General features: G+C 39.0%; 1 protein-coding gene across 1 annotated transcript in view; it reads left to right on the top strand.

The window, feature by feature from the left end:
* PDE11A (phosphodiesterase 11A) overlaps positions 1–22551 on the top strand; it is a 139084-nt gene that overhangs the window by 40597 nt on the left and 75936 nt on the right. The window contains exon 3 of the mRNA XM_086615713.1: positions 20418–20507. Coding sequence (XP_086471839.1) covers positions 20418–20507 — 90 coding nt within the window. The remainder of the gene's footprint in view (positions 1–20417; positions 20508–22551) is intronic.

The raw sequence follows: 22551 nt of genomic DNA on the forward strand, positions 1-22551 counted from the left end.
GCGTAGCTGTTGGTAATAAGTCAAGCTTGTTTAGTTATGGTAGGAAGCATAATGTTTGTCATCACGTAAATCACATGCTTGCAGGATGACTGTGAAGGTCTCAGTTTTCGGTATGCTTGTCCACATACTGAACAAAATTCTGGCATGGAAGCCCACGGTTTCAGTTTCCTTTGACTTTATGGCACTCCATTTACCACCTGTTACCTTCTGAACATAGTATGTCTTTATGGAGACATTTCCTCCCAGGGAGACCTGAGAGCAGTGTCACTGCTACTCAGAGTCCCAGAGAAGGGATAAATGTTAATATGCTTCTCCACTGCAGGACAAGGAGAAAGTCTGGCAAGTCTGAAACTGGAGGCTGTGATCCACAGTGGTGACTAACACAGATAACAAGCAATTCTTGTCCAGTGCCTTGGATGTTCCTCAGTACAGAAATATGGGAGAAAAGAAAGAGCTGATTGGAGGAACATGAAAAAAATGCGTTGTTCCTAAGGACAACTTTATCTCTGAAGAACTTAAACTTTCATATTGATATAGGAACAGAGGAAAAATCTGTTTTTCAATGAAGATTGTTTGGGAAGTGAAAACATTTTGTTCTCTGTACCCTTGTGGCACTTTCATAGCACTTTGAAATCTGGTGATGTTCACTGACACTCCAGGTCAGTGGTAGAGCTGAGAAAGAAACCACAACACTGTTTACTACTTTATGTCCTGGCTACTGGAACTGGTCTTCTTTTTCATTAATAAGAGAGAAAATAATTGTATGCTGATGTCTGAGTGAGATGGTCATGTTGAAGGCAGTATGAGTGCAACTTGTATAAGGAAAAGGGAATTGTTGAATTCACTTAGGGGAAATGCTCCATATGAATTTTGACTTCTTGAGGGTCTGGGACAGCAAATTTATGAAGTGTGTTTGTCCTTATATATATATATATCTTTTTAAGAAAAAAAAATATTAGCACAACTATGGTCTAGGCCAGCATTTCATCTTCTGTGATTATGTATATATGAACAACCAGACTCTTAAATAAAATGTATATTCAGCCAGAAGTAGCGCTTTCAAGAGCAGTAGTTTGATTCATGAATTCTTTGATCCTAGGCAGCTGAATGAGAATAACAACATTTGGAAAAAATTACTTAGCACCTGATGTGTTTGAGTTTGTTTTGCTTTAGAAGTCTTTTAGAATTTCACAAAATAAAATGGAGGCACAGTAATACATAACTTCATTTCAGAGAGCCAAAACACATATGAGACAGAATGACCCCTTTGATTCACAACTTATTTTTCTTAGCAAGATTTTTCAGTTCTCTTGTTGCGATGAGACCTTGCTTCTGACAATGACTAGATCTGACCTTGGGAAGCCAAGGAGTCAAGTTTGTCCTGAGCCTGATAGTGATACTGTATTTCAACATTAATCAAGAAATATGAAAAACACTAATTCTTTTTGTATATTTTCTTCTTTTATCTGTCACATATTTCATTTCTGGTTTATGTGCGTAATGTACATATGGGTACCTGGCTTACTGTGATAAAGTTATCTCCTGTATCAATTTGTGAATAACATCTAAAGTTATGTTTGTCTTTATAAAATAATCCTAACCATAATATGTAGTGCTATCTTATGGAAGGAATGAGTCTGAGCTTCTGTTCTCATCTGGAGCCAAATGATTTGGTCTACTTAACACCAGAGTTAATGGTTTTATTTCAGTGTTTTCTGGCAATATCATACAGCCAAGATAACAAATATTTTTGACCACAGCTTATGCAATGCTTTCTGCTGTTTAAGCATGGATCCTAAAGGATTTAGGAAGATCCAACAGTTCTGTGGGTTTCTTAGTTTAACTTTCTGTTTGTGCATAGTATAATATTTTATTTGATACTGTTGCCAATCTTTGCATTTTATTCTTCTGTCTTTCAGATAATCATTGTAAAATTAGGGTGACCATACCTTGCCCACATCTGAAACAGCACATGTCTAAACACAGCAGCTAGGCATTCTTTCCTATTTTGATGATGATTTTCTGGTAAAGAGGTGCGCATTAAATGATGAACTTTTACTTTGTCCTCCTTGAGAAGCTATAAGATCTCCTCATTCTTGGTTTGACTAGCCTAGTTTTCTGAAACACAACGTTATCACAAATTAGGGTTGAGAAATGTCTCTTTCTATTCAGGTGTTCATAAAATTGGTTTAGCAAAAGCCACTAGAAAGTACAACCTCTTGTAAAATTAGGCAAACCTCAGGAACAATGTAGAGGAAAGATTCCTCAACTCCAAAGGATGGCAACAGGGACTGAGTCTGGGGTATGGTACACAGAATAGCAAATGTTTATCTGCTCTCATCTGTGAACTCCATAGGAAATGTGTAGATACACCCACGTTGATGACTGTATAAATTACAAATTTTGATTTGGTTCCTCCCTCTCTTTTTTTTTTTTCTTACTATTAGTGTAAAACTACCAAAATAATCACTCTAACATACTTTTGCTACATGATGTAACTGTGCCCACTGTGTGCTAGTTGAACACACGACTTGTCTCTGACACAGTCACACCAGCACAGGTTTGCAGAGGGAGCTGATTGTGTGATGGTTTAGTACCAGCAACTGTGAAAATTTCATTGCAAAGTCTTCTGTCACGCATGAACCAAAGTAGCATCTCAAGACCCGAAGTTCATCCTGAGATGCTATTGGTGAGATAAAAGACTCTGATTTAAGTTTTGCATAAAACTTCAACTGGAAGTCCGTTTTGAGAGGCTTTTAATGTAGAACTTGGTGTAATTGAACTTGCTTATTGGAGAACTATCACAGTTGCAATTATTTTGTTTATTAGTGCGTGTGTATACAGAGAAGATTATTGCGTAGTATGAAGTTATCATATTAGATAATACATATTATTACAATACAAAATTACAATACAGTGCATAACATTTTATATTAATATAAAACTACAAAATATAGTTTTCTTTTGGTGTTATTATTTATATGTTTAAAGTATATGTAGTGGTCTGGCTTACCAGGAAGGTAGCTGAGTTAGCTTTGTTAGTATCAGTTTAGTATACAGCTTGAAGTAAGATTCTATTTTGAATTATTTCAAAACAAGATATAGCATCCGTATAGCCGTGAATACACTCAGCTAAGGTGCTCATTTATAGCACTTTTGCTAGCAAGGTGAGAATAGGAGGGTTTCAAATATTATTTGAGTTCTCATAAAATATGGGCTTTTGCTTTAAAGGAGGTAGTGGGAACATATAAAACTGAACCAGTTTGGCAAAAGGACAAAATTTTGCATGCTTCATCCATGCAAGTCATACCATTGACTTCAAGAAGTTGCAGGAATAAAATGAATAAATTTTAGAAGAGAGAGTTTTAAATAAATAAACAGGAAGAAAAACCAATACTAATGACTGTATTGTAATTTTTTTTGCCTGTCTTGGAGGAGTTCAACTGTTCTTGTACTCATGTAGTCTGAGCAGAGCTCCGAGTCTGATTTTTACAGTGAGGTCTAGTTGACCGTATTTCTTGCTCTAAGGAAAGGTAAGGAAGGAGTAGAAAAGGACAGATTGCTCTGGTTTTGCACCTCTGTTCAGCAGGCAGCTGGATATTTGGAGGTAAGCAAAGCCACTCTACACAGGTGACTAAGAACAGTCCCTTAGAGCAGTGAGGGATTGTGACCTACCAGATCAGTCTGTGGGAGGTATAAAGACATCCCCACGTGTGCTCTCAAGGTGGATTTGTTGGCAGTGCATGTTGCAGGCCAGCAGGAATATGGCCTGCAGTGCGTACGGCGCCCTGTGTGCCACCTGCACAACTGTGTCACTGCTCTGCCACTGGTGAGACCCTGCGAGGATGCTGGTGGGGCAGAGATTGCCTGCTAGCCACCTGGGTGAGAGCAAATAAAGTCAGAACTAGCCCCGTGCTTGGGAGCCTCCTTTCCCCTACCAGCATGGATGCAGTCTTTGACTTTCCATGAATCTGCGCAGGAGTAAAGACGGGTAGATGGGAAGGGAAGAGCAGCAATGTCATTGCAAAAAATGGCTAATTGTTTCCATGTCATGCCAGCAGCTGTATCAAATAGGAGATTTAAAAAGTGTGTCTATTTGGGTTTAGTGTTTTTTTTTTTCTTTCCAACATCTGAAATCAGATCTACAGTTGCTAAAATGAACTATTCTCAGAATCAAGAATCTCTTTGCACAGAACAAGGAACAGCAAGCTCTTTATTTAAATGCCTCAGGCAATTTGTATAAGGATATAGAGCTCTTTGGTACTTTGGATTTGATAGTACTGGCACCATCTATTGGTCTTTTTCAGTGAAATCAATTTATGCTTTGAATTCAGTTTGTCAGAAACATAAAATCCACTGTCACATAGGTACTGGTAAAAATTTTGTCATGAAAAACATATCAAGAATAAATCCTGTTTACCTGCCTATGTAGTATTTCAGGACAATTGATAGGCTAGCAGGCAGAATTCACCCATTCTTTCTTGGACTGTTTCAGTTCCATGAATAGAGAGAATACTTTCTTTATGGAGGTAGTGAATTTCTCGCTATTGAAAAAATCACAGCATGAAATGAATTCAAACAAAGTAAGATAGACCTTTTTTTGGAGAAGCAATAACTGAAATTGATTGTTCCATAAGGAGAGATGGAGTTGGAAATAAGAATTTTGAGAAGAAAATAAACCAATATTAGAAAAAGAAGCAGGAAAAAATGGAAGAATGAGTGGGTGCAAGGACTGCGACAAGATTGCCTAAAAAAAAGGCAATCTAAACTAAGACTGATAGTTTCCTAAGCAGATAAAGTTAAGATAAAAACACCGGGCATTGGGAAAATGTTTAAACTCATATGGAAAAAGAATAAAAGCAGTAGGAGAGCCAACATGGGCAGATGTGCAGTGAGCTGAATTTGAATTTCTCTTTGCTTCTCTGTTGTAGTTCTACTCAGCTGTAAGAAGCAAGGGTGTACAACCCAGGGCGCTTCCCTGGTCATTCAGCCTTGCCTTGGTTAGTATTCATTGGTTGTTTAATGACAACTTCCAAAATAATGGAGACCAAAAAAAAAAAGAGAGCAAGCCTACTCAAATCCTAATCAAATCAAAGAACACTGTTCTTTTTCTACATTTTTTAATAAAATATCTATGAGGAGAGAATAGTCTGTATGATGTCAGGAAAAACTGTTTTCCTATTATTTCTATAGCTTAAAGACCAGATATCCTTACTCACTTTGTGAAGTGTTTTGCTCCTTGTTAGTACAGAATCAAGCTAAGGCTGAACAAAGTATGATACTACTTAAAGGTTGCAATGGGAAGTGAAGCCTTGTTTTGATGGGTGCTCTGTAAATGTTTAAAATAATTTGGCCCTAGATTGAACTGTTAATAATGTCGATAGAAGTAAGCCCTTAACATCAGTAACTTTGCACCAAAGAAGACAGTAGCATATTGATTTCTGAACAAAACTCAGCTGCTTGAAATTAAATGCCTTTCAGTCTGCAGTTCAATAGCCATATTAATACCTTACTGTTTTTCCTCTGAGGCATACAATGAAGTATACATAAGTATATGTTTGGAAGAACCTTGTGTTGCTGGAAGCAAATTTCATGTCTGCATAAATAGCTGTTACAGGCTTGCTTGTATACCTGACTTTCTATATAAAGGCTTGGAGCTTTTTCCATTTAAACAGAGCTTTGTTTAGATACACAATCTCTTTAATCCAAGATTCAAAACACGGTATGATTTTCAGCATTAAGGGGCAGGATGCTGTGTACCTACTAGGTGTAAGATTAACATCTTCGAAAACTTACACTGCAGCAGATCACTGTTTTATATCTCTGAGGATGTAACTCACTGTGTGGTTCATAATGCTGTTCTCACAGAGGGGTCATTTAGGCAGTTGTTCTGAACTGTTTTTTTTCTATGCCCTTCACCAAATTACCCAAAGAAAGGAAGGAAGACAAATGGCCTCATCTGAAGCTGTAGTAAAAACACTTCATGGCCAGTTGCAGAGGAAGGAGAAAAAGATATGTAATTTGTACCAAATACTGATGCTTCTGCAATCTTAACTAGCAAAAGACTCCGAGCACTGGGAAAGTGTCTGAAAGCAGAGACTGTAATGTGAAGGTTTGAATACTTCTCTGAACAAGTGAGACACACACTTCAGGCAAGTCTGTAAACATAAGCTTGGGACAACAGTATTTTTGCTTGAATAAAATATCTTTTTTTTTTTGTCTACAGTGGCCTGCAACACACAAGTCTACAGGTATGAACAGCCTGTATGGCAAATAATTCCCGTACCTGCTGTAAGAGAAAACAGGATGTTTTTCTGTGTCTAGGGGACCTCAGAGGTCTGTGATTGCATTTATCTCACAGCCAGGTGGAAAGTAGTGCTTTACCACATCAGATCCAAAGCAGTCTGCAAGAAAAAATTGCAATGTGGGTTTTATCAGGGGAGAAGCCACATCCAGTTTTCATGGCACCTGAAAGGAGTGTGAATTCAGTGTCCCCAAATTGTCTGTGCTTCACAGACAAGTGCTGCAGGTAAATCGTGATCTGTATAGGTATACCACCAGGATTTGGCCCTGCAGTTCTAGTTTATAAATAACTTTGCCTAGAAATCGGATAGCAGCATGTGCAGGTGTGAGTCATTAGTGCAGCAGACACAATGATGTGTGGAAAAAGCATGGCTCACATCCAAACCAGCCCACACACTTTCATCGGCCCCTTGAAGTCTGCAGCACAGAAAAAATCAAATTTTTCAAGTCAGGCTGTTGTAGCTCACCCAGTCTTAAAACTCAAAGGTGCATAAAAATGGAACTCAGTGCTTCTACTGATGCTTTGTCAATCAGTCATGCTCAGAAGGCAGTTTTGGAAGACACTAATTTACTTTCTGAGTTAATTACCTCAATTTCAACTGAATAGGTTAATGTCTTCCACATACACACACATTAAAAAAGTGTGTCAAAGCTGCATTCTGTAAATCATTGTTTTAGAACATGTACTTGAAAATTCTAAGGAATTTAGGAAATATCTAAATTATTACTTGATTTTTGCTTTTAAAATTTCATGAGCTGAAACTGGAAACAGTTAATGATACTGACCTCCCTGATTGCAAAGTCAATGGAGGCTGTAAGGAAGAAATCAGCAAGTACCAAAATAGCACTTATCATAAGGTGTTGTTTTTTAGAGAGAAATCCAGGGAAAGAAAAAAAGGAGCTTTTAGTTCAGGAATATGCCTGACTTACTTCTAACTGGCCTGGCAAAGTTTATCCTTCCAAGGCGTGACTTAAGCTGAAAGAGGATGTCTGAGTCCTAAAGCTCATGGCTCTCATCTGTACTCTGATTCTTTCTTACTGATGTCTTGTGAAGATTCTGGGCAAAACAAGTGAATTCAAAAAGGCTTCAAGTTATTTTTTTAACCAAAGATTAAAAACATAAGTAAGTGGATTCTTTTTCATATAAACACATTTACATTCTAAAACTGGTATATTTTCAATATTGCAGATTGAATCATTGTTTATCTTCAGAAGTTGCACATTTTACTGTTTGCTGGACAATCTTTTTTGCCCATATGCATTCTTTTCCTGTTTTTGTAGTGAAATAAAGATAGAAAGTTGAACCGTAAGTTTAGATCATTTTCTCTAAAATTGTGGCTTTAGAGATGACATATTTTTCTTTCTTGCTGTCATTGAAATTATGGATAGGATTCAAAGTTCTATGCAAAGGTGGTCACTTCCTTTCATGTTTCTATTGGCACATTCTTGTGCATGGATTAAACAGTAAAGTGTGAGATTTGGGCATCCTGGTAGACAAAGAACAGAGATTTAGAGAAAGCAAGGAATGTCAACGCAATCAGGCTGTATTACAAATTACATGATTCCACAGAAATTCTCTAAGTATTTATGCTCAGCATCTGACTGGCATCTGCCTGGAAAGAGTAAAATTAACTTTAATGTCAATCTTCCTTCTGTGAAATTGATAGAACCAGAGCTGATGAAAATGTCCTTGAGGCATCAACCACCTTTCCACGTTTTTAAAGATGATAAAATTCTGTAAATTACAACTACATAAATCCAAATTAAGATATCAGAAGTATTACTGCAGGTTCACAGTGATGTAGATGAGAGCAATATTTGGCTCAGCTACTTTTCTGCTGTTGTTCCTTTAAACTGTTCTCATAATGAAGAAGAGCAGAGGTCATATAATTGCTCAACACACTTTTCTGTAAATAGTTTTATTAAGAAAACAGTTAAGGAATTTTTCTGTACTTTGTGGTGGTCTTTCAAAAGCTCCTTTCATTTGAAACTAAGAGGAATTAGAGTTTTTGTTCTTTCTTGTGGTTTAAGGAATTATTCTATTGCCTTGGTATTACGTTAGTTTTCACCTGTCCCTAATTTAGTAGTCACTAACCTTAGACCACTAAAAATGATACTGTCTAGATTTATAGATAAGTCTCCCTCCAGCAAATTCTCTGTCACTTTGCATGGAAACTGTTCTGAAGATGCTATTACTGTACCTTACTAGTTTTCATATATGAGCTCAACATGAGGGTTCGTGAGCTGTTTTCTTAAAGGCAAAGGTTTGTAGGGTTTATTCCCCTACTTCCTGGTGTGAAACATTAACACAATGTGATAGGTAGACATAACAATACACATTGTAAGTGTTAGAAGTGCGTGTAATCAGGTCTGAAAATGCTATAATAGAAACTAATTCAGATTACCTAATTGCTCTAATCAGATTCAAAAAACATTATTTTCAAGTGTGTCCAGTTGTATAATCAATTCTGCTAGAATAAGATTCTGCTCTTTTGCAGAAACGTGTTTCTAAGAAAAAATATATGAGTAAAAATGATACACTGAGACTTTATGATTATTTTTCATCTTAAAAACTGGAAAGGAGAATAACAACAGCTTTCGCAGGAGAAATGTATGAAGAGTAGACAAGTGTCACCAGCGTAAAGTGCCATGACATTCAGTAACAATGGTATTCGTCACTAAATATATATAAACTCAAAATAGGCAAATGTAGAACACCACTGGCAAGTTTCCTAATGTCAAGGAGAAACTCAACAAAATAACATAAGGAGGTATGTCAAAAATGTGGTGTGATTATGTTGTGTATGTATTATGGAAGAAAGGGTCGAGGTACAGGTGCATCCCAGTTGGAAGACAGATATAAAATAATGTGGTGAAAGGAAGGGTCAGTTATGCCCCATGTTGTCCTTTGTGGGATATTTCCACTCCATTGAAGATTTTTTCTGTTTGGGGCTAAAGTTTCTGTAGCCTACGAAACACTAGAAATGCTTTGCTTGACAAGCAGTAATGCAAGGGAATACAGCTGGTGTCCTGAGTCCCTGGCTTTCTGTTAAGCTGTCACACAAATTCTGGATCTCACTTGCATAAGAAAATTTGCTTCACATTCTTTTTCCAGAAAGCTCTTCCAGAAACATTCTCTCTCTGTTTAAACTAAGTCCGATTTGAAAAAAAAAAGTTACTGTTCAAGGAATTTTTTTCTTCAAAAATCACAAAACATGTTTTGAAGTATATGAGAGAAGAACCTGAATAGAAACTTAGTAATATCACTGTGATCTCAATGCAGGCTGTTATATATAGATGAGCTAAATTCTGTTTTGGTTAAACTGCACGCAGTATTTATGCAATAGCAGGATTAAGTTTCACTCATGACTTGTAGCAATATGTCCAGTTCTGGATTTCCCAGTACAGAGAGACATGGACAGAGTCCAACGAGGATACACAAAGATGATTAAGAGATCGGAACATCTCTCCCATGAGGAAAGGCTGAGGGAGCTGGGACTGTTTAGCAGAGAAGAAAATGCTCATGGGTGGGGATCTCATCAGTGTGTATAAATAGGTGATGGGAGGCTGCAAAGAGACAGGCTCTTTTCAGTGGTGCCCAGTTTCAGGGCAAGAAACAATGGGCATAAGCTTAGACACGGGAAACTGAACATCAGGGAATTGCTGTTTTACTGTGAGAGTGCCTAAGCACTGGCACAGGTTGCCCAGAGAGGTTGTGAAGTCTTGGAGTCTCCATCCTTGGAGATACACAGAAGCTACTTAGACACAGTCCTGGGCAAACAGCTCTAGGTAGTCCTGCTCTAGCAGGGAGGGGTTGGACCACATGACCTCTAGAAGTCCATGCCAACCTGAACCAGTTTGTGATTCTGATTCTGTGCCTGCACTATGTCTCTAAAGAGAAGATTCAATTTGTAAAAAAATGAAAGAAGACATCCTCATTCAGTTATGACTAAGCCAAGAATTAGTAGAAACAGTTTTCAGTTTGTGTGCTCTAATACTTAAAGACTGCAGCAAGGAGTGCATGAATACACCTAGTTCTCATCATTGACAAGAATTGGGAGTCAGTAAGTGAGTTGAAAGTAGGATTGTGACTTGAAGATGACATTCTCAATGTATGGATGCATATAGAATTTATTTTTCGTTTTGATGCCATTTGGTTAGTATGACCAGTTATTATGGGTAGTATCTGCCAGAGATCAGACACATGGTGCAATCTGAAATGGTAAAAAAAATGTCTGCAATTGTGTTGTAGGAAAAATCAACTTTGAAGTGATATTTATTAGTTTTCCTGTGCCAGTTTAAAGTTCTGATCTGCGATTCTTTTTAGCATTAATGGTATCGGTCTTCATTGCTCTCACTCTGCAGTGCCAATACCAAGATCTTCCCGTCTGATGCAGTGACATTTATAAAGCTTTTCTAACGGTGTCTTTGGCCCAGCTGGGTCCACTGATTCAGGCACAGTGGGAACTAGGAGCTTTCCCAAAATTTTGACAAAATCTTTCGTCATAACCTTCTTCCTCCCCTCAGATGAATCAACTAATCTTTCTTTGGCTCAGTTGTGCTGTCTCTAGAAAAAAATTACGACATGATATTGCTGCTGTAAAACTTCACTCATGGTCTGCCAAAGTGCTTTAACATACTGAGATTTAAGGCACTGCAGAACTGCCTTCCTTACACAATGGCTTCTGGCTCCCATGCCTGGGACTGGCCTCTAGTGGCGCATCTTCAAACAGGAGAGAGCTGCCAGGCTGTAACAGCCCCACTTGGTCACTCTGGAAAACATTACACAGGTGAAATGTTCCCTGTGAGCCCTCTCAGCTTGACTTTTGTTAAGGTGCTGGTATAATTTGGATGTGTCAAAGATGACTGATGTTCAGCCTTTGAAGGAGAGAAAGTTAATTGGTGGGTAGGAGTTGTGGACTTGAGGACATTTGTGACCTTTCATGATGCTGCTTGTTCATGTTATTTCAGACAAACTGATAAAAGTTGCCTAGCACTTCTCTGTAAGACTTTGCGACAAAGGATAGTGCCCTGCCAACTTTCAAAACCAATGGATGAAAACACTAAACTTGATAAAGAAACATCATCTCTAATTGTCGAGTTGATTTAACAGCCCTCTAACTGCAGGTGGTCACACAGGCATGGTGCATACTTCTGTCCAAGTTTAAGAGTTCTCAGTAGCCCTTGCAATGAGGAGTTTCCATGGATTTCAACTTGCTTAGAATATAGAAGCATGTAGGTTTACTGGTTTAATCATGCTTTAACTTTGCAACCCTCACTCAAGCTGCCTGCAAGGTGACTTTTCCTTGCTTTCAAGCTTGACATGTGTTTGCTGAACTCCCAGGACTAAGTGCTGATGAATGCCAGGCATTGGGCTTACAGGTGCTTACACTGGCATGGTGATGCTCCTTGTGTCACTGCTTTTTTGTTTTTGACTGCTATCCCTACTCTTCCTCAGTTCATACACTTCTTGTTTTAATAGAACCACTATTGTTCATTGTGTAACTTTTCTCCTCCTCTTGTCCCCACTTTTCCTGCTGGAAATCCTGGGTTAGTATCACATGTTGAATAACTGAGTGGCAGTTTGAAGTGTTTGCTGGGACAGGTATTATTACTGGGCATCACTGATTTAGGTGTGTGTAAAATAAGGAGAAATTTCCAGTGAAAATAGCTGAATTTTTGTATATATGAGATCAGAAGACTGGATCTTAGAATAGTAGCCATTTTATATATATTTAAATTATTTTTAGCTTTCTGGTCTTTAGCAGAAATGTTTTGATATTTCAGATTTATTTGGAGCATCAGCATTTAAAATGAGGTGCTCTGTGGAAATTTACAGTACAATTTATTGTCCTTCCCACTTTATGTTGAGTGCTAAATTCAATGCAATGTTAAAATGTTTAAATACAGCTTACGGAATATTGCTAAAAATAAGTTTAATAACAACTGCCAATGTTTATGTGTGTATGACAGAATAAATCAGTGTGGCTTGTTTAGATTTTTTTGAGCTTCACCTCCTGCTAGTGATGGCAGATATGAAAGATGTTTAGCTGTAAAGTGACTGGGGCAAGAATCCTCCAAATATCTGCCAGAATTACATGAAATAGAATTAGTAGATGTGTATGTTTCTGACTGTATAAACAGTTTTACAAGTGTATTATTGGAAATCAAATTGAATGTGTTCATTTGTTTTCACAGTTTAAAGATCTTAGGTGTGTAGCAGAAAAGAGAGAAGACGTATTCTGTGTTGTAGCAACTGGAGGGCAGTGATGGGGGCCTGGAAAAAGGTCAGAGACTGAGGCTGGACCCGTTTAAGCTGCACTCCTGCCCCTTCCTGCCCCTTGGTCCTGCATGTGATAGTCTCCTGGTGCCGTAACTCGTGAGGACAGTGACCTACATAGGATGTCTGCTCCTACAGGAGATGTGTGTCGTAATCTGTCTGGTGACGCAGTTAGCTGGTTTGAATGTGTGCCAGTAATTATACAAGGCAGCCAAGCACAGAATCAGTGCTGAAGAAATGCTCCTGTGGTCCTTTTCAGGCTGTTTACAGCCACCAAAAGCTTCCATAGTTAGACAGTGAGCTTTACAGGGCAGAGATGCTGCCATGTTTGCGAGCACTAGGTTGTTTTTATGCTACTGCATAAATAATACTCAAATGTAAATGGAAACTTAAAAAAAAAAAAGAAAAAAAGCCTGAGACAATAGAAAACTAACCTCTGCAGGTTCACTGAGATAAGTGGGAGCTATAGGCCCTACTTGTATGCCTGTAGTTCACAGGTAGTCTCTACCAAGCAATCTTTGTGTCCATGCTTGGAGTGGAAAAATAATTTTGGAAAAATATTTCTGAGAACTGCAAACCTAGGTGGCGACCAGAGTTAGAGACGTGGACAGCCAGACACTGCACAGCTGGCAGAAGGTAATGGAGTTTGGGTGAATGCTTGTGCTTAAACCATTTTGCGATTGATTTTGGTTTATCATTTTCAGAATTCAGTAGAATATTTCACTCCCTGAACCTATTTTTGACACTTTAGGAAGTGTTTCAAAGAGCAGCTGGCTTCCCGGAATGGATTTTAAGTATGTCCACAAAATGTTTATAACTTTAAACTATAGCAAAAACATTTGATTTAAAAGGACTTTTTTCTCTTTCTAGGAAGCCTGTACTAGCTCCTTTCTCCCACAGGCTTACCAAGCAAGCCGTGTAAAGAGAAGTGGCTCCTGTGGCTGCTCAAGAAAACAGTTGAACCAGACGAGCGTTTACTGAAAGCTTAACCTGGAGTTTGTGCCAGACTGGGTACGCAAGCCTTACCGAGAGGCTTCTTTCTTCCATCAGACATCAAAATTGTTTTCTTTTGTGACCACAGGCAGGAGGATGCTTGGAGTATGTCAGAAGCCATGAGTTAGGCTTTATCTATCAGATAGTTACCGCAGCAGGTGTTCTCTGAGGACACTTGGTGCGGAGGCAGGGTAAATGTCATTGCATTTAGCTGAAGCTGAACTCAGGGCTGCTTTCCAGCCAGCAAGTGTGAAGCTAGCGTTTTACCTCTGCAGTGTGCTGCCATTGCAGCACTGGCTGTTTTTCACGATTAGCTAGTAACTTTCTGCATTGCAGGTCTGCATGCGTGCAGCTTTGTTGTCTATATTGTTCCCTGTCATTAAAAAAAAAAAGAAAACAAAAGACATGTTGGGATCTGTAGATATGAATACTTATATTCCTAGATAGGCTAAGAAAAGTAATATTTCATACAGTTTTGTGGTTGATGTGGAGTTTGTGCTGTTTGTGGGGGTTAAACAACACTGAGGCTAGGAAACCTAAAGGCTTTTATACCTTCTTCTCATGAAGAGAGAATTTCAAAACTTATTTCCCATGAGGCCAAATTCTAGAAAACAGCCTTCTTTCGAACTTTTAAAGTAGAAGCCAGCAGGAGCTTTTTCTTGTGTAGCAAGGGAAGGGTTTGCAGGTTGTGTAAGGACCATTGTCCCCAGGCCACGCGATGAAGGGAAAGGTGATATCTCTTGAGCACAGGTTTTGTCAGAAAAGGCTTGGCCAGAGGTCTTCTGCCTGCTTCTGATGGTAAAAAAATTTATATGTGTCATGGTTTGAAGTGGGGGGAGGTCCGGGTGGCAGAAGCTGCCCATCAGACCGGACTCCCATTCCCCTCGGGGCTTGTGTCGCCTCTGAGAATAACCCTATTTACGTCGAATTGCCCTATTTACGTCGGGACAAAGGAACTGGAAAGGTGTGCCTTTGCCCAGGAGCAAGGAGAAGGGAGGGGGGCACGGCCCCCGCTCCCGGCACCCGGCCGGGCCATTGCTGGCCCCGTCGAGGATGGCCCTGACGGAGTTGCTTGGGGAACTCGGGGAGAGCCCCGCTCCCGGGGTGCCCACCAGGCCGAGTTCACCCAGAAAAGACTGAGATCTAAGAGAAATGGCCATACAGAGAAGAGGTCAGTGAAGATGGAACGGAACGTGTGCCACGGTTGAGTCCCCCTTGCAAGCAGCCCCTTTGCAACCAGTCCTCAGTGGAGCAAGCAGAGACCCACTCGCAGCCCGTGGAGGACCCATGTCAAGAAGAGATGCCAGAGCCTGAGTACGGTACGCATCTAGAGTCCGTGGGATGACCCCCGCCGATGGAGAGGTGCTTTTTTAAAGGAGATGCCTGAGCCTGAGACTATTGTGAATCATGGGCACAGGTCGAGGCGCATTTTGCATTTACGCATCTAAGTCTGTACGGAGACGCATTTCAGGTCGATATGACGCCTCACGCAGGAGCGCATTTAAAGTCTGTATGATGACCCACGCCAGAGCGAGTGGCTACAACTCCTTAAAAGTCCAGGACTGGTAAAGCCCGCACTTGGGACAATCTGATGGGGTAAGGATTTGCCTCCCAGTGGGGAGGATTCACGCTTTCGCCGTGAGTAGGGGATCCACTGGAGCAAGGGACAATGGCATAAGGACTCCTTCTCCTTTAAGGGAAGCGGCAGTAACAACATGAAATGAACTGACCTGCACTCCCCCATTCCCTGCGCCGCTGGGGGCAGGAGGTAGAGCCGAGAAGAGAAGGCAAAAAGGGGGGAGTGGTGTTGTTCTTAAGATCTGGCCTTGTTTTCTTGTTATCCTCTCATGTAACCGTTTTTGTGTGCTTTTCTTTTTGTAGGTAGCTGTTAATAAACTGTTTTGCTTTAAGAAAACTGAGCCTCTTTTGCCTGGGACCGTGGTTGGTGGGTGCTCCTCTGTTCCTGTCTCGACACTCAGCTCTTTTATTATATTTTTCTCCTCTCCATTTTACTGGAGTGGGAGAGCTGCGTAGGGTTTAGTGGCCGGATCGGCCTAACCCACGACAATATGATATATGAAGTTATTGTGAAACCCAAGCCTGAATCGTGAGAGAAACCCTTAACTTACATTTCAGTTCAGAGGAACGCTGATAAGCATCTTATTAACTTACGTACTCTAACTATGTCTCAGCATCTATGAAAAGCCAGATGAAAGGAAAATGAGCGTCACATATCAAGACGCTGTGATGCTGTAGTGTAGGTGTGCAAATGCTGATGTGCCCAGGCAATTGTGCAACCAGCTATGGAAATTTTGGCCTATAAAATTGTGATTATGAAGAGGAAAAACATGGAAAGCTGCCCTCTGAAATTCTGAGGGAGAACTGATGTGCTTCATCTGGATTTCAGAATTGACACCATAAAAAACCCAATGAAACAAGCATTGGTTGCAGCTTTCTTGTCCTAGCAGTTAATATTGCAGAATTTGGGAATGCTTTATTCTTCCTAATATTAAGCTACTGCATCAGTTCTTGTGGTGGATTTAAAGGTCTAACTTTGGGCATACAAGTTTGGAGATGTGTGGAGATACTAAAGCAATGGGAATATGTCCTTCTGTGGGAAGGAAAAAGTATCTATGGTTAGGGCAGTCATTTGATTTCACTGGTGTAGTTTTATGGAAAAGACACGTCATCTTCAGGACCGAGCTGAAAATGTAAGTGGTTGCATAATTGAATACTAAAGCTTCTAATTCTTATCTGATCATTCTCTTGGTAGTTGTGTTTTAATACTTCTAAGATAAAATAACCCCATAACAAAATAATAGAATTTAGAAATTAAGAGGATGAGATATTGAACCAGTGCCTGTTACTTCATCCTCTTTTCATAGAAGGTTTCCTGCCCTGGTAAAATATTGAACAGTTTCAAAGTGAACACAGCTTTTTAGCTTTGGTATGCTACTGTGAATTTGTGACTATAGTTGCTACCCAAGGATGTGGTACTTGTTGGAGGGTTAGGTATGAGAAATTGAGTCAGCTTCCTTGGACGCTGAATGCTCAAGTAGTTCACAATATAACCATGTTAACCTGTATTTATGGTATCTCAGTGTCTTATAGTTGGCACGACAAAAACTAATAGTCTCTTCCAACATCTCAGCAGGTTCATTAGATTAGCTTACTATTCAGACCGAACATCATTTTTATAAAATATGCTATTACATATTTACTGATCTGTTTGTTCATATGCCACAAAGTACTGTGATGAATCATTACAACTAATTTTATTTGCCAAAGTAAATTAATGAGATGTATCTGTTAAAGCCGTATTTTTTATGTTTTTATATTCTGTCTATTTGCTCTATAAGGAAATTACTTTGTTTAATAGATCTGCAGGCTCTTTTCCTGTCATTAGTTCAAAATAAATGTGGAAGGAAATTTTTTTTTCAGATATACTCCATTTTGCTTCAAAATTATTGTTTTTAAATGGCCTTCAGTATAGCAAAGGGAAATTATTTTATGTCCTTCAGAAAGATGTGTTAGGTGTTTTTCCATGAGGTTCACACCAATGTTTTGTGCATTGGTGTAATGGAAACATGTTGCATATTCAGCCTTTGGACCAGATGTCAGTGGTTCCCTCACAAGTTCCAGCATCAGGTTGGCTTCACTGTGTAATAAAACTAGTTGATAAAACCTGTACAGATGTTGGCTGGTAGAGGCAAGCTGTCCTGGCCTGTTGGTTGTTCCTTCAGGAAGAACAGCAGACAAGGAAAAAGAAAATGGCTCTTCACAAGATCTTGTCTCACCAAGGCAAATTAAAATAGCCATGTCATTTATCTGTGTCATTTCCCATCACATGCTGCTTAACAGTGTGTCTATGACCAACCTTTCAATACTTTGTTCTTATAATATAATTTAGTCTTCTGCTCAATTTATTTCGTGCTACCAAAAGTCAGTATTATATTACTGAAGCATATCCATGCTGGAGAACTAAGTAAAATAAGGACTGTGCTTTGTGCTCATTATAAGCTACATCCTTCTATTTAAGGAGAAATAGTAGTAATCAGCAGGAATGGAAATAGAATTACAGTACATTATGGTTCAGTGATGCAATTTGTTGGAGCAGTAGAGGATTAGTAATTATATACCTATCACTTAAAAGGAGGGAAAAAAGTGTATGTCCAGCTTATGGTGGTATGTGCCATTTCCTCCACTCTCTGTGTTCTCTTTGGAGGAAAAATCCCTGAACTGAATCTGACATAACAATACCAGCTCCTTACAGTATGTGCCTCAGACATATAAGAGTTGAATATTATGTTGCTTCGTATTTGTATGGAGTGTCAACAGCCATAGCATCAACATGTTGGAGGGGCTTGTAAAGCAATCTTGAGTACTGCAGATTCAAATTCATGATTCAAATCATAATGTAATAACTGGTTTCTAATCCATTCTGCAATTTTGTTTAAAAAAAAAAACTTACTTAAAATTCAGTTACCATTAGAAATGTCTTTATTCTTTGTTTATTTGGTACTGTATTACAGTTTGCCAAAAGCAGTTCAGGCAGCAGTGACCCTTACCCTTCAGAAAGTACAAAAGAGGAACGACAGTAGGCTTTTGTTTTGTCAATTGTTCTTAGGTAAATAGGAGTAATTGATTAATCTGTTATCACAGGGTGGTTCCTCCCTACCTGACAGTTGGTTGTTTTGGGGTTTTTTCCTTCATAGCTGTGGACATTTATTAATTTCTTCTACTGATCGTCTCAAACAGCTTGGTGTCTCTTTCTTAGTTGCACTACACCTTGCGCAATTAGTTTAAGTGGTGAAAAGAATGATGTAAGTCAGCAGCTTTCCAGACTCTTGACATTTCATAAACCAGTGTTTTATGGATTTTAATTTCTATGTAGAGTCAGTGCCTTGAAATTTGGCTTCTGGAGAGCAGTGTTTTTCAATATGGCAAAATTGTATTTTCTTCCTGCTAAAAAAGACATCTTTGCTACCTGTTTTTGTGATGGCTGAAGGTTCGTAAACTTCTCGTATGCTTTCCATTGTCACAGGGTCAAAGTACTTCTGGGAACAGAGGTTCCAATGTGGGGGCAATAAATACTAGTATTTACTTATCTTTATTAAGTAAACATGTATCCACTCTCACTATGATATTCATAATTGCACTAAAGGTCAGATTTTTCTCAGGCCACAGTTTTTCAGCTCTGAATCTCTTACTTGACTGTGGTAGTTAGTACTATTACAAGAAAATTTAGATAGATTTTTCTGGTTCATTTCGGAAATAAAATCTAAACTGAAATATGCAAAATTCTCTCAGAGTTCTTATCATTAAAAAAAAATGAACCTTTCAGTGATTCCTTCCAGTCTTACCTTATTTTTCATTTCAAATACTCTTTCCTGCATATCTGGTGTGATAGCTGGCTAGTTTAATTACTACCTATCTGAAAAGATGAGTATTTGTAGAGTCTAAAGTATGCCATTTTCCTTTAGAGGGAACCATGATGGGAAGAGGACGAAAGTAAAGTGTTTGCAAATTAGCAGCTTAGATGTATTTGTGTGCACCCTTAAAAATCTGCAGTTATTCTGACAAAATGGTGGCTGCAAAGGTGCAAAATTCAGAGGATCTGAAGATCCTTTTCGAAAACTCATCATTACTCAAACACAGACTAAGTAGACACGTAGCCAATGGAGTGTTTAAGGAAGATAAAGTAGAACAGCAGTTGCTGCTGTTTTGGTTTTTCTGGATGCTTATAATTCTTGGGGTTTTTTCCTTAAGTAGTGTCAATAGCCTACTTCTCTGAGTTAGCAGTAGTTTTCTAATTAAAAGGAATTTCAAAGACAAATGCCACTTCTCCATGCCAATACTTGTCACAGAAAGGATTGCTGACAGTGGATCTCCCAGTTAACAGACCAGGGAGAACAAAGGTTAGCTGCAGCAGCATTCTTTTGGCTCTGTGAACAGCCGAGTGCCTCTCTCACTGGCTTTGCAAATGCTCAGGCTGTTCAGCACCTTTAACATTTACTTGACATCTCAGAACTAAACTTGGGAACCACTCAGCAGCAGCAGTGTGTTATAGACTTGTTATCAGTATGTGGCTTAAAAATGTTAATGGTACTGGACTTCGATCCATTGTCATCCTTGTGAAAGTGCCAGTCCTACAGCTATTCAAGTATTCGACTGTCTTGGTTTATTTGTTTCACACAGCCAGCCTAAATTCGTCTTGTGCACCTCAAAATATTTTCCCAGTCCCTCTTGTCCCATCTTTCTTAATTTATGGTGGTGCATTAAGGCCCAGTTTCTCAAGCATGTACTTTTACTTTCTCTCTCTCTCTCTCTTTTTTCTTTTTTCATTGAGAAGACAATCAGCTTTCTGACTAGGAGTTTTGAATCAATGTGCTGTGTTCCACTGTGCTGGTATTCTCCGAAATCTACATCCTCTAGAAATCGGCAGGAATGTGACTCAAGCTTAGAAGAAAAAAACAGTCCAGGAAAATAAACAATACTTTTTCTAGGGCAGCTGTAATGTCTACAGTAATTTAATGTAGTCTTCAGCAGACTTTTTATAGACTTGAGAATCTGCAGTTTTCCAGAAAATTTGCAAAGGACCCTCACTGCTGGGACTTGTGAAGTTAAATGCTTTTTTTTTTTCCCTACCCATTCTATCTCTGTTCCACCCATTTTACGTGCCTTGCCTGTGCTGATTTTTTTCTGAGTTTAGTGTTCTGCTAAAGAGTCGGTGATCTGAGACCATCCTGGGACAGGTCACCTAAGTTTAGGTGTCATTGATAGTAACATGAGTGTCTAATTGCAGTTGTTTTTAATGACTAGGAGTTTCTTTTGCTACTAGGTGATGCAGATGTATCTCCCGTTCTGTGGGATTGCCATATCCAATGCCCAGCTATTTGCAGCTTCAAGGAAGGAATATGACAGAAGCAGGGTAAGTAAAAATTGTGTATTGGACCAATATCAAACCTTCGTCTTTTGTTTCTTCAGATTCCAGCTATGCATATGTGCTTGCTAAGCAGACGTTTTTAACAATGTTTTATTTCAAAAACTGCCTTTTCAACAGATCACTATCTTAGGCAACGAGCAGAGAGTGTGGGAGGGAAATACACTGGTGGTTGTGGCTGTTGTTTCCTGATGTCAGTTCATGTTTCATAGAGCTGAAACAATTGCGTTTGTAACACAGACAGTGCAGGAGAGAGTGTTACTGTGGCAGAGATTCAAACTGTCATAAAATTCCAGTAATATCAAACCTTTGCCATCTGAATTCGTAATATTCAATTCATGTGCAAATAATGTAGATATATCTTTATAAAAGCAAGCAAGAAAGAAAAATGTATGTGAAGGGTTTTGACAGCATATGTCTGTATAGATACATTACTCACATTACTCACGATTGCTGTTGCCATGCATGAGTTGGGACAGGAGGCTCCAAAGAAGTGAAAATAATGCTGAGCTCACATGTCATTTACCTCTCACAGAGATCTTCAATTTTTTAAGAAATAAAATGATAATTTTGAGTGGGTTTTTTTAATAATTTTTGGCTTCTTTTTAAAATTACCTTTCCTGCAATGATGGGAAATGATACTTTCATTATCACAGATCACAGCTCCAAAGCTTCATTAGAAATACCACTGGTAGTGTTGAACCTACTCTTGCTTCACAAAGCAGAGGAAACTACAATGGGGTGGATCTGTGTATTGAGCACTGACATTGGTATATTCAGGATTTTGGTGCTTTCCATGCATGAAAATTAATGCTTTCCACTATTTTGAAAACTAAAAATAACCCTTTCTAATGTATATATTTAAGGGTGGTGAAGCATCTGAGTTTGTCTTCTGTTCAGGTCTGACTACAGACTGCTACATTTTCACGGTGTAGGTGTGGAGGAGACTTGGGGAGAAAAAAAAGATTTTCTGCCAAAGATTTTTTTTCTTTGCTTGATGTTCAAACAAAATAATTGTTTAACTACATAGAGACTTAGAATTTGCTGCAGATTCCCAGCCTGCAGGGAACGATGGCAGACTTTTGAGGAGTGTGCGTTTAATCTTCTGAGGGAGGCATTCTGCAGAAAAGTATTAGGGACATTCTCATTCTTCATTAGGAAATGCTAATTTCTGGTGGTTGAACACATCAGGAAATTGGTTTAGAGATACAGATTCTTTGTTTCTTGTTGCCACTTCAGCCACGCGAGGCATAACAAATATCATTGCCATTTGACAGCTGCATGGCGACCTGTACTTAATTGCATTTCTGACCTGTTGATGGTCTTTAGTTTTGACTAGTCCGTGATTGAAATTAGTTGGCAACTAAAACAGGATGGACAAGCTCATACTTTGCCTTTCATATCAAACTGAACGCCAATGGTGGCAACTTCCACTGAGTGTGAACAGCATTTAGCTGATGACTGTTGCATTAGAAGAGCGAAGACCACTAACGTTTATATGCTTACCTATATGGATGTTCTTTAGTGTCGGTGCCCTAAACCAGAATAAAGGAGAAAGCACACTTCTTTGGACCCATGGTAAGAAAGAACATGGCCTATTATATTTAAAGTTGGTGAAATGTGAGGGGAAGCTCTTCATTTTAAAACATTGTATTTTACAAACATGTTGTTAGTGGTAAAGACTGGATCGGAGTGCTGTTGTAATATGGAAGTATTGATATGTTTTTTTCTTTCCAGCTTTGAACATGCAAAATGGATAATAAATGAATCAAATGGAGTTTAAATGCACCAGCAAATTCAATATAGCAAATCGAGTAGCTCAATCCATACTGCATACTTGGAGAGTTGCATTACAGCCATTGTTTCATTTTTGGATCACAGTGAAATAGTTTGAAAAATTAAGAATCATAGAATCATAGAATGGTTAGGGTCGGAAGGGACCTCAAAGATCATCTAGTTCCAACCCCCCTGCCATGGGCAGGGACACCCTCCACTACACCAGGTTGCCCAAAGCCTCATCCAACCTGGCCTT

This window comes from Tauraco erythrolophus, chromosome 8 (assembly GCF_009769465.1).
Source record: "Tauraco erythrolophus isolate bTauEry1 chromosome 8, bTauEry1.pri, whole genome shotgun sequence".
Taxonomy (NCBI): domain Eukaryota; kingdom Metazoa; phylum Chordata; class Aves; order Musophagiformes; family Musophagidae; genus Tauraco; species Tauraco erythrolophus.